The 13,200-nt window shown below is 31.8% G+C and overlaps 1 protein-coding gene across 1 annotated transcript in view; it reads left to right on the top strand.

Moving 5' to 3' along the window:
• Nucleotides 1-13,200, top strand: part of LOC127700068 (uncharacterized) — a 75,875-nt gene that overhangs the window by 10,719 nt on the left and 51,956 nt on the right. Inside the window, exons 4-11 of the mRNA XM_052203563.1 lie at nt 1,201-1,487; nt 4,376-4,541; nt 7,580-7,699; nt 8,400-8,509; nt 9,220-9,358; nt 10,047-10,155; nt 10,704-10,859; nt 11,380-11,536. Of these exons, the coding sequence (XP_052059523.1) occupies nt 1,201-1,487; nt 4,376-4,541; nt 7,580-7,699; nt 8,400-8,509; nt 9,220-9,358; nt 10,047-10,155; nt 10,704-10,859; nt 11,380-11,536 (1,244 nt within the window). The remainder of the gene's footprint in view (nt 1-1,200; nt 1,488-4,375; nt 4,542-7,579; nt 7,700-8,399; nt 8,510-9,219; nt 9,359-10,046; nt 10,156-10,703; nt 10,860-11,379; nt 11,537-13,200) is intronic.

Here is a 13,200-nt window from a genome sequence, read left to right as displayed (position 1 = left end):
ATTTTGTTTCATTACATAAATGGAATAAAGCACTAATATCAAAAATATTCAGAAGCTACTTAAAGAAACTGTTTGTAAAGATTGATTAAGCTTGAGAGATTATAAGTGTGTATTCCTTTAGCTGTTGTCATGAGTAAAATTCAGGCCATTATTTCGGGCATTTAGAGAGAAGCTTATGAATGACCTAAAGGGCATAAAAAAGGTCCAAATCTGGACTTTTGGTCCTAAATGAACCAAAGCATCAGAAAATTTTCATACATATTTAGTATATGAAGAATTAAAATATGACAATGCCAGTTTACCTCCGTAATGTTGCCCTTGATTGTCTCATGGAAAAAATAATTTGTTATTATTGAAATTTATTTTTTCCCAAACTTTTGTGTTGACCAAACTTCTCTAAGTTATTTTACTGCTATAAAACAAGCTTAAATCTGTACCATGAGTTGGAGGTGTTGGTGTAAATTTAGAGCAAAATATATCCTTTTATTCATATCTGTCATTTTTTTTTTATGATACATTGTACATGTATTTTTTTTCTCAGAAATTGTATATCTTTTTATATTTTGAAAGTTTTTCTTTTAATTTGAAATTTTTAATTTACTTTTATTCTGTTCTAACCTTTACTTTTTGTCTGAGTTTCAAAGAATTATTTAATGAATGGATATGTCACATATATGTGGGGTAAATTTCAAGAAGACAGCAGCTTAAAAGAACACAATGAAACCATAAGCACACCTTGAGGTGTGGATTAAAATATTTTGAAAAGGGAGGTAGTGATTTGGTATTCAACCTGGATAAGGGATAGTTCCAATCTAATTTTTATCTATTTTAAAGAGATTACAAAAATCTTGAAAAAAGGTGGTTCCTTGATCTGCCAATATGTTCAACAAATTGTATTCAACAATAGACTAAATGTCCAAACAATTTGTTTATCTCTCAGAGACCAGTTATGAAATTATTCAACAGAAAACATCATAGATCAGCAATCACATAATCAAATCCAAAGAAATGTAAAAAACTGTAAGACTCTACACATTTATATACTGGTTTTTAAGAAAATTGAATGTTTTATTGATTGGTTTTTTCCCCTATTAAAGAGTATATATATATATTGTGCATTTATAATAATTTTTTTCATCCTGATTTCATACAAAAAATGTCTATCTGATTCAATATATTAATAAATACATTTCATTGTAGGTAGTTCTTATATCAATTGTCATACTAGTTGTTGTGTTAGTCTTGGTATTTAATAAAAAGAACGACTCTAATAAATCTGGGGAGAGCTCTGCTCAAGATCATGGTAGATATACAACATCCAGGCTTACTTCATCAACAGCAAATCAACAACCTGTATCTACAACAGATCATTATACAACATCAAAACATTCAACTAAACCACAACCAGAGTTGACAACAACTGATCCTGGGCAAGATTGGTTAAAGGAGCCATGCCAACCCCAGGATGCTGTCACATGTCCATGGAAGTAAGACTATTTTTTTATTAGCTCATGAAATAAAAGTCACATTAGTCTATAGTCTTTATCTTGATGTAAGGTTTCACGCACATCAGCTTTTTGTGGAAGATTGACGTCGAAAGCACTTGCAACATGTTGGGTTTGAACTCACAACCTCAGTGTTTACAGGCTAGTGACAGTATACTTTTTAATATTTTTTGTTTCTGACCTTATATCATGATTTTGATTGCATGGATATAAAATGGATTGATTATAAGGCAAGGAGAGAGACAAGTACCGGTATTCAAAACTCTGCTATATGTTTAATATGGTGTAGACCATTAAGAAATATTAAAAATGAAGAATAACAATAAAGCACTTCTTATTTAATTGCTAGTTTATGGTAGAAAAGCTCTTCAGTCACATTGTACTTGGTCGATACCACTGCTGGTTGACTGTTAATTTCCAAGGGTATCCCCAGCTCAGTAGTCAGTGATTCAGTACTGACATGAATTATAATCTATTTTATTTCAAAATTTTATGTTGATAGATAATTAATATATTTAGAAACTAAGGTTTCAACTCTGTCATGAAAGTTGACATTAGATGACTATTTTATTAGGTTCCTTTTGGTCCTACAGCTAACATTTCTACATTTTTATATATCCATGGTTTTCATATATTTGTGGTTGATTGTTCCTGTAGAATGTTTAAATCTTGAAAAGGGCTGCAGATGCACAAAAGTAATAAAATGCTATTTTCACTAATTTCATGAATCCTTTCTTTGATGCTTTAGTCAGTTAGTACATTGTAGAAAAATTTACACACAAAAATAAAAGTTTGCTAATGCTCATGAAGTATTTGATGCATGTTGCACTTTATGTTCTTTTACTATTAAGAAATTGGATTACAGAACACTCTATGTGCATTTTTTAACTGATATATGGAATTCATAATGTAACAATTGACAAAATTGTTATTTTGGAATCATAAATCTTGTACTGTTTTCATAGGTTGTTCAAAACTTGAATAACAGATAGTGTTAAACACACATTGTAAAGTAATTAATTTACATTTTATTCACCGGCCAGGACACATTCTGTGATAAAAGCTTAAGAAAACATGCCTAACTGATGTATTTAATCTTTTTTTCCCAAATAAGATCAATTTAATATCTGGGGTAAACAAAATTGGTGGGTCTCAGGCTTATTTATGAGATTGAGTTCCCATGCCATCATTATGCTTCTAAGTTCTTCTTGATATGTGTCCCATATATCTATGTAAGTCAGTCAATATTTAAAGGTAGATAGCAATGTCTGAGTGAAATAGAAAATTTAGTGTAAGTGTCCTTATCATGTGTGGAACAAGGATTTAAGGTTATGAGGTGCACGGAATAATCATATGGTCTGATGGTCTGGGCATCTCTCAGCACTTCCATGATAGTGTAAAATTTAAATTAAGAAATATTATACAGACTTGTTGGAAATTTTCAAATGACCTGGGTTGTTATATTCTATTTTTATTCTGAACATTGGGAGTCTAAAAATTAACAGGCATGATTATGAAATGATAGATGAAAATATCTTTGTAGGAAAGTTCTTTATGACTTGAAATAAAAAAAGTCCTAATTTGTATTATACCTGTTGAAAAATGAATCCATCAGTTATACTTGCTGAAAGGGTTTGCATAATTTTTACTAGTAAATTAAATTTATGGATAGTTTACATTGACATTTCTTTGTTCAAATATGTGTGAAAGAATAAAGAATATAGATATAAAAATTCTTTTACTGCAGGTTGTAAACCAGTTTATTTAAAGTTGTGTTACACATTGTAATTATATTATAATCCTATTTCATCTCAAATTTCCAGAATTGTCAGATTTTAACCTCAAAGTTGGGGCAAATTAACATCATCAAAAGATTATAAAACGGAAACTTTTAAACTTTTTCTCCACTTTATAAATGGGTCTGATATCTTTATAGCAGAAGGGCCATGTGAGCTTTTGCTATCACTTTGTGTCTGTCGTCTGTCCTTCTGTGTTTGTAAGTAAACTTTTCTTTAAAAATCGTCTGCTCTAAAACAGCTCAATGGATTGAAAACAAAGTTTGTCTGCTTCATCTATAGGAGGTTATCTATAGTCTTTGTGATTTTCATCCAGATTGGTCAATCAACATGGCTAGGTTAAAAGTGTAAAACTGCAGAAAAGATCAGCATGACAAGATTTATCTTCTCTGAAAATTTGACAACCCATTTTGGAGTTATTTCTCCTGAAATCATAGGAACTAGGTTAAAAATGTAAATTGCAAAAATGATCAGCAACACAAAAAGTAACTATATTATGTGCATATAAAAGTCCTAATTAGAAAATTGTTATTTGTTTCAACAGGCAAGCCTCACAGGCACAAATGTTTAAAGATAGTACTTGTTTTTGTTGATTTTAAATTTGTCAGATATGCTTGGGATAGTTGTAGATTTTTGCTAATTTTTGGACAAATAACCTGAAAAAAATCCCCTAATACAGAGGGGAATCTCTTGGCCTCACCCCAAAGTAAACCACTACATTTAAATGCTACTTTAATTCTAAGTTATAAAGTCATCCATACTCAAGTATGAAACATGGGAAGCCTCTATCAGTGTCTTACTAATATTTTTGACAGTTATGACTTCCATTTCAGTTTTTAAATGGACATTTTGGCCTTTCTTCTTGTCATTATATATTTTTATGTTTACTTTGTAGGCAATACTGACACATTGAGCTAAATCATATATGATTTTTTGAACTGATATATATATAAAAAAAATTTAATGTTGCCTTTATTCTTTTAAAAGATGTTTTTTTGATACATGTATATAGGTATATTTCTTTGAATTTATTAGTAAGAATTAGGAAAAAAAATTAGGCACATTTAATTTCAGATCAAATCCTATGTTGCTAATTTCATTGGATGGTTTCCGTGCAGAATATCTGACGAGGAACCTGACACCAACACTTCAGAGATTAACTTCCTGTGGAGTACATACACCATATATGAGGGCTGTATATCCTACATTGACATTCCCAAATCACTACACTATAGTCACAGTAAGTGAAACAAATTTATACACTATAAGATTTGAACCAATAAAAGTACATGTACCAGTATTGTCCTTTTATCAGTACATCCTTAGTCCAAATAAGTCTGAATAAGGCTATATCATGGTTTTTTCTTTGAATCTTTTTTCCCCTTTTTTCTTTTCTAAATTGAAAAAATTGCCTTCAAAAACATCATGAATATGGAACTAAACTTATCATAAACCAGTGATTAAAGTTTGAATAAGACTTCCCCTTTTTAATTAAATATTTCTGCTGTGCAGCTTTTATTTTATTTGATGATCATAATGATGTATTGTATTTCTCTTTTCCATGTCCATACATTGGCTGCTAATCCATTAGTGTGCATGCTCTCTATAAAGATGTATCAGTAGTGTTGATAAAAGTTTTTAATAATCGTTGATATTTTTACAATCATTGGATTGTGAGTTCTCTATTGATATCTGCTGAAATGATGTGGTCTTATTGTCGAGCCTGCCACTTCTGGCGCAGAAAGCTCGACAAAAGGATAGTGATATGTTGGCGGCGGTGGCGTTCTTCTAAAAACTTCTTAAAAGCTTAATATTTCAGAAGGTAGAAGACATGGATGCTTCATACTTTGTATGTAGATGCCTTATGTTATGAAGTTTCCGTCTGTCATATGTCCATTGTCCTTGACCTGATTTTCAAGGTTCAGTGACTACTTGAAAAAAAAGTTAAGATTTTTTGTAATGTTATTTTCTCTCTTATTATGAGTAAAAAGATAACTATATTTGGTATATGCGTACCTTGCCAGGTTCTTATAAATAAAATTGAGAATGGAAATGGGGAATGTGTCAAAGAGACAACAACCCGACCACAGAACAGACAGTTTTCACTTTACCTCGACCTCATTTCATGGATCAGTGAACAAGGTTAAGTTTTCATGGTCAAGTCCATATCTCAGATACTATAAGCAGTAGGTCTACTATATTAGGTATATGGAATGATTGTATGGTGTACATATCCAACTGGCAGGTGTCATCTGACCTTGACCTCATTTTCATGGTTCAGTGGTTAAAGTTAAGTTTTTGTGTTTTGGTCTGTTTTTCTAATACTATATGCAACAGGTCAACTATATTTGAACCATGAAATGATTTTAAGATGTAAATGTCTGTCTGAAAGGGTTCATCTGACCTTGACCTCATTTTCATGGTTCATTGGTCAATATTAGGTTTTCCTGTTTAAGTTTGTTTCTTAGATACTATATGCAATAGGTCAACTATATTTGATCCATGTAATGATTGTAAGATGTACATGTTTAACTGGCAGGGTTCATCTGACCTTGACCTCATTTTCATGGTTCATTGGTCAATATAAAGTTTTCATGGTTTGGTCTGTTTCTTGTATACTAGAAGCAGTAGGTCAACTATATTCAGTGTATGGAATGATTGTAAGGTGTACATGTATTTCTGGCTTGGTTTATCTGACCTTGACCTCATTTTCTTGGATCATGTTAAGTTTATGTGATACATTTAGTAAAACTTTATATTTAGGACTATCAACATAAAAGCATTGGTCAGTAAAGCAGGCGAGACTTTTCAGCGTGTGCACTCTTGTTTTGAAATGTTTAGAAAGGCAAGAATACTTGATTCTTGTCATGCAAATCTGTCTGTCTTTATATGTCAGATTCCAGGCATGTTTGTTATGCCTGTTTTTCATTAACTGATTTTTAGCTCACCTGGCCCGAAGGGCCCAGTGAGCTTTTCTCATCACTTGGCGTTTGTCGTCCGTCGTCCGTCATCGTCGTCGTCGTCGTTAGCTTTTTACAAAAATCTTCTCCTCTGAAACCACTGGGCCAAATTTAACCAAACTGGGCCTTAATCATCATTAGGGTATATAGTTTAAAAAATGTGTCGGATGACCCCGCCAACCAACCAAGATGGCCGCCATGGCTAAAAATAGAACATAGGGGTAAAATGTAGATTTTGGCTTATATCTCTGAAACCAAAGCATTTAGAGTAAATCTGACATAGGGTAAAACTGATTATCAGGTCAAGATCTATCTGCCCTGAAATTTTTTAGACAAATCTGACAACCTGTTGTTGGGTTGCTGCCCTTGAGTTGGTAATTTTAAGGAAATTTTGCAGTTTTTGGTTATTATCTTGAATATTATTATAGATAGAGATAAACTGTAAACAGCAATTATGTTCAGCAAAGTAAGATCTACAAATAAGTTGTCATGACCAAAATTGTCAGTCAACCCCTTTAGGAGTTATTGCCCTTAATAGTCAATTTTTAACAATTTTTCATAAATTTTTGTAATCTTTTACAAAAATCTTCTTCTCTGAAACTACTTAGACAAATTTAACCATACTTGGCCATAATCATTATTAGGGTATCAAGTTTAAAAGATTTGTCTGATGACCCCGCCTTCCAACCATCATGGCCATTTTGGTTAAAAATAGAACATAGGGGTAAAATGCAGTTTTTGGTTTATATCTCTGAAACTAAAGCATTTAGAGCAAATCTGACAGGTGGCAAAAATGTTCATCAGATTTAGATTTATCTGCCCTGAAATTTTCAGACGAATCCGACAACCCGTTGTTGGGTTGCTGCCCCTGAGTTAGTAATTTTACAAAATTTTGCAGTTTTTTGTTATTATCTTAGATATCATTATAATATCTAATATCTAATACTATTAATTATGATTTTAACCTTATTTTACATGATTTCCAAAGCATCAGTAAATACAGGTGAGCGACACAGGCTCTTGAGAGCCTCTAGTTCTATTTACAGGGGTTATATCCTGAGTCCCATGGTATTGTAGATAACAATATGTATGATCCAGACTTCTCTATTTACAGGGGTTATATCCTGTGTCACATGGTATTGCAGATAACAATATGTATGATCCTGACTTCTCTACTTACAGGGGTTATATCCTGAGTCACATGGTATTGTAGATAACAATATGTATGATCCTGACTTCTCTATTTACAGGGGTTATATCCTGAGTCACATGGTATTGTAGATAACAATATGTATGATCCTGACTTCTCTATTTACAGGGGTTATATCCTGAGTCACATGGAATTGTAGATAACAATATGTATGATCCTGTCATTAATGAAAAGTTCTCTCTTGGTGGATCCTCAAAAATGAATCCAGCATGGTGGGGTGGTGAACCAGTAAGTTATACAGTTGGAAGTTACTCTTATACTGTATGCATTTAAGCCAGTTCTATTCAATTTGATAAATTTTGAAAACCCTTAAGTGATCAAATAGTCTTGTTTAATTTCCTGCCGTATGCATTTGTCAAATTGCACTCAACATTTTCATTACATCCTTATAGAAACAGATTCTACCACTTTATCCTGTTAATTTTAATATTTTTCAACTACGAAAGTTTTTTAAGATTTTAATGTGCTTGGTAAACATTGCATTTTAAAGATTTAGATTTAAGTAACTTGAGTGGATAGATATAGTCATCAATAGGGTGGTATGGTAGAATCTATATATCTTTCTTACTTTTCTGTTACACCATACTTAAAGGGTTGGTGTTGGTTAAATATTGGCTGCATTTGATATCTACAGTACGTTGTTTAACTATTTAAAAATCTTCTATAAACTGCTTGGCTTGTTTTAACCCAACTAATGGCTTGAAGCTTCCATAGGGTATCTTCTTCATTTATTTAATTTTTTAATAATTATAATTTATTATTTGCATTTTGTGTGGAAAAATTGTTATAATAGGCTATATAATTTACAGAATAAACAAACATAATCATATTTTGAAAGTGGTTAAGTGAAAGAACTACCTTTTAACCAAAATAAGAATCTTTATTTTAAAGATTAAAAATATTATAATACATGTTTCATATTTTATAGATTTGGTCAACAGCCAAAAAACAAGGAAAGAAAACAGCCACCTATTTCTGGGTTGGATCTGAGGTCAACATATCTGGTATAATGCCTGATATATATTATCCTTATGATGGGTAAGGTATTGGAATTAAGTTCACATACCTTTTCAGTCTTTAGAAATTATTTTTTTAAGTACATCAAGGATAATCATTTAATTCAGTTAAAAATCTTATAAATTGCATTAAAAAAAAAGAGTTATCCTCCATTACTCAGTGAATTCACTGAGTAATGGGAGATAACTCATTGATAAATCTTTAAAATTTACCTCTGTTCAGGTGTGGCTTTATTTGTTATTTCTATTGCTATGAGAAGGAAAATTTGGATTAAAGTTTGAAAAGAAAATGGAAGTGTATTCACAAGATGATTAAAAAATATCACCATCATAATTATAATCGTAATCACCCTAGTCTAATACTCTTTGATCTGAACTGATTTTACTGTAAAGGAGAACTTTTGTTTGGATTTAAATTTTGTTTATTTCATGGATAAATATTATTTATAAGATTAAACCAAAATGATAATTAACCTGTAAAGAAAAAAACTTTCTCAAACTGGAAACCATGAATATTAATCCCAAGGAAATCAATTCAAGAAATCAAAACCTCAAAATTCTGCAAAAATTATATTCTACAGTATATTAGAATTGATTAAAATCCATTTGATTATACAGGATTTTTGAATTGACTTGCAATTAAATGTGCAATTAAAGAAATATTTTTTTCACCATATGAAAGCCTGACTTTATGATGACTTAATAATTTTTGACTATAAAACTATGTATCAGATCTGTCACATTTGAAGAACGTGTGGACACAGCATTAAAATGGTTGAGTTGGCCAGAGAATAAAAGACCTGATTTGATTACCCTGTACTTTGATGAGCCTGATCATACTGGACATGGGAATGGCCCTGTTAGTCCTGAGGTAAATGGCTCTGTTAATCCTGAGGTAGAATTCCACTATCTCTTATAATGGACATGGGAGTGGCCCTGTTTGTCCTGTGGTATATGGCACTAATAGTCCTGATGTAATAAAATCACTATCTCTTATAATGCCCTGTTTGTCCTGTTGTAAATGGCGCTAATAGTCCTGATGAAATAAAATCACTATCTCTTAAATTTTATAACATATATGTTTACTTTTTATTGAAACTTCATTTCTTAATCATGCACATATTGTTTTACCCATTTTAATCATTTTTTAATTCAGTGTTTTGTGAAAAGTACAATACTTATTGTTGAAAAAAATGAATGAAATACATGCATTTCTCTTTTAAGAATCGTCCAGATAGCTATAATAAAATGGTTTTAAATCTCACAGAGTCTAGAGAAGACAAAACAAAATCAATCCCATCTTGTTAATCAAAGTAATTAATTTTCTATGCATTATGAAGCAACTTAAAATGATCTCAATCAATTTTAAAGAGTGTCAAATTGCTTTACATACAACATTCAATTGACCTTTCTGTGAACTCAGTTCCTCTACTGTGAAAAAATACGACCTCATGATCCTTTTAGTTTAAGTTGAATTATCATATGACTTTGCCGAGGATTTTAAAATAGAGAAATTTAAGACTTTAATGATATTTATGTTTTCCTGATAATTCCTGCAGGTAGATGCCATGTTGGGTAGAGTAGATGGAGTTATAAACCGTCTGATGAATGGATTATACAGACGTCAGATACACAACTGTGTCAATTTGATAGTGCTTGCTGACCATGGTGAGGACTGATTGATTTATTTTTAACAAATTGTACTTTATTCAAACCTGCATTGAAAGTCACCTCTAAAGCCAAAATCTGTCTTGTCAGTTCATCCTCTTTTTGTCCTGTTGTAATAATAAAAATGCATTGTGAAACTCAATTCAATGGTCACCTCTCTTATAAGGTCAGTTTTCTCTGACCATGAGGGTGACCTTTATATACAGGTTTGACTATATTTGTAGATTAAATATCTTCAAAACATGAACAATGTTTTAATCACTTCAGGGATCGGTAATTTTATTTACCCTATGATAGAATTAATTTGCTCCAAATTACAAGAACTTACTAGATAACTAGGCCATGTTGCCCAAGATTTTAAAAAATGTATTAAGTTTAAGCATGTAGGTGTTCAAAATGTGTCATGATCTTCATTTTCAGAGTTATCATGTTGTCATAAGTAAATGGTAAATTGTGATCATTTAGAGCAGTTACTACAACTTTTTGTTCAATTTCTTACAGAACTTTTGCACAGAAATCTAAATACTGCAGATTTTTTTTCGTTTCAGGAATGGAATCTACCTCCTGTGACAGAAGAGTTTATCTCAATCAATATATGAATACTTCACACTTTCTCATCTTTGATGGAACAATAGGACAGTTGCATACAAAGTTTCATGAAGAAAAAGTTGGTAGAAGTTATGTAGTCAAGAAGACTTCTAATCGTGTGTATACATTTTACCAATATATAGTATTTATACTTAAAATCTGAAGTAAATTTTAATTTTTCAAATGTTTTTTCTCCACTATCTCCTAAAACAATCCATTTAAAACTGAAACAGTACAAGAATATTTCAAAATCAGTATATTTCAGGTAAGCAAGGATTTATTGCATGCAATAGGTTGATAATAAGGACAACTAACTATATAAAGGAGTAAATTTGAATAAATTGTTGTATTTCAATGGTGTGACCACAGAAATCTTTTGACTCATAAACTATTACGAGACAGCAAGAGTAGACTGTATATGAATTCAGAGAAGTTGCATGTATGAAAATCTTGAAGTCTGTAAATAATTTTGGGTACTATATGTAAAATGTATGTGATATATGAATAATGAGGTAGAAGCAGATTCTATATTTTGGAGAGTAGGTTCAAGTGCAAGGGATATGTCTTGCATTCACATGCTAGGGCATGCTTTTAATTCTACTTTAATAGTAAAAAATGTCATTCATTTTATTATAGCTTTATCATTAGAAGAAGTTAATAAATTGCTCCAGTGTAAAAGTGGACACATTCAGATGTTTGATAAAACAACAATGCCTGTTAGACATCATTACACAAACAATCAAAGAGTTGGTGATGTTATACTAGACATGCAGAACAGATGGACTGTTGCTAGGTAATGTTGTATAGTCAGACATTTAAAACAATTGAGCGTTGGTGATGTCAAACTGAACATAATGGGTTTTTACCAGTGGTCATCAATGTGCGATCTTTCTAATCACTTTAAATTGTAAAAAATTGAAGAAAACAAAATGGGAAAGATCAGTTGACACATATTTATGAGTAGGAAATGTCAAGCCTATTCAAGAGCCATGGAAGTATTTGTAAGTTAGGTGTAGTTTATATATAGACGAAAACTCTGATAAATATTTAATCCATTCTCACATGCATTCTATATTTTCGATACCAAGAACCATCTTAAGATCTTCCAAAATAGAAGTATGTTGACCTCTAGATGTCTTTTGGCTTTCTGTGTTGAAGTGTTTCTGTCTAATTGACATATACCCCACATCAAGTTTTAGTCATATCTTCATGTAAAGCTTAAATAAGTTGTTTTGATTGTGTTACAAATTAATTTATTGTGACATGGTAGCTCCTAAACAACTTGTTTTCAGTTTTGTATAAACTTTAATGCAAACATACTTTCATGAAACCCTATATTAAATGTTTTTTGTCTCCCCTGGGATTACAATCCAGCCACGTCGAAGACGGCGGCGTAAAATATTCGTATAAAGCTTTTATATTTCAGAAGCTAGAAGACCTGGATGCTTCATTACCTTGTGAGCAGATACCTTATGTTACAAAGTTTCCGTCTGTCATGTGTCCTTTGTCCTTGACCTTGTGTTCATGGTTCAGTGACTGCTTGAAAAAAAACCTGTTTAATTGAAAAGTGAAATACTTTTTATAATGAGTAATAGGGTAACTATATTTGGTATATGGTCCCTTGTGAGGTCTACATGTCTGTCAGGTAGGGTTCACCTGACCGTGACCTCATTTTCAAGGTTCATTGAACAATGTTTAGTTTTTGTGGTTTGGTCTCTATCTCAGATACTATAAGCAATAGGTCAAGTATATTAGGCGTATGGAATAATTGTAAGGTGTTCATGTCTGTCTTTCAGGTTTCATATGATCTTGACCTCATTTTCATGGTTCATTGGTCAATGACAGGTTTTTTGTGGTTATGTCAGTTTATCAGTTACTGTAAACACTAGGTCAACTGTATTTGTGGTATGGAATGATTGTAAGGTGTGCATGTCTGTCTGGCAGGGTTCATATTACCTTGACCTAATTTTCATGGTTCATTTGTCAATGTTAAGATTTTGTGGGTGATCTGTTTCTCAAGTACTGTAAGCAGTAGGACCACTATATTTGGTATATGGAATGATTGTTAGGTGTACATGTCTTGTCAGGATAAGGTTCATCTGATTGTGTCTTCATTGTCATTGATCATTGATAATTTTAAGTTTATGTGATACTTGTAGTAAAACCTTCATATTATAGACTTTCAACATGAATTCAATCGTAAATAAAACAGGCGAGACATTTCAGCATGTGCACCAAGGCTTCCAAAACGGTCATATATTCCGGACATTTGTATGATGTTCGGTAAAAGTCCGACTGGGCAAAGCATGAAATGGACATCTACTTTTTAGTTTTCAAGGCTTAAGAGACGGTCATTTTAACATAATTCGCGATCTTTTTGACCCAACCTTTTGCCTTTAACAGCCACACATTTCTGGTCATAAAAGTGACATGATCATTAAGTACTATCAAAACAAC

Source organism: Mytilus californianus, unplaced genomic scaffold (genome assembly GCF_021869535.1).
Source record: "Mytilus californianus isolate M0D057914Y unplaced genomic scaffold, xbMytCali1.0.p SCAF_1, whole genome shotgun sequence".
NCBI classification, from domain to species: Eukaryota; Metazoa; Mollusca; class Bivalvia; order Mytilida; family Mytilidae; genus Mytilus; species Mytilus californianus.
The sequence above is the reverse complement of the archived record's forward strand: the minus strand, read 5'-3'. Positions and strand labels throughout refer to the sequence as shown.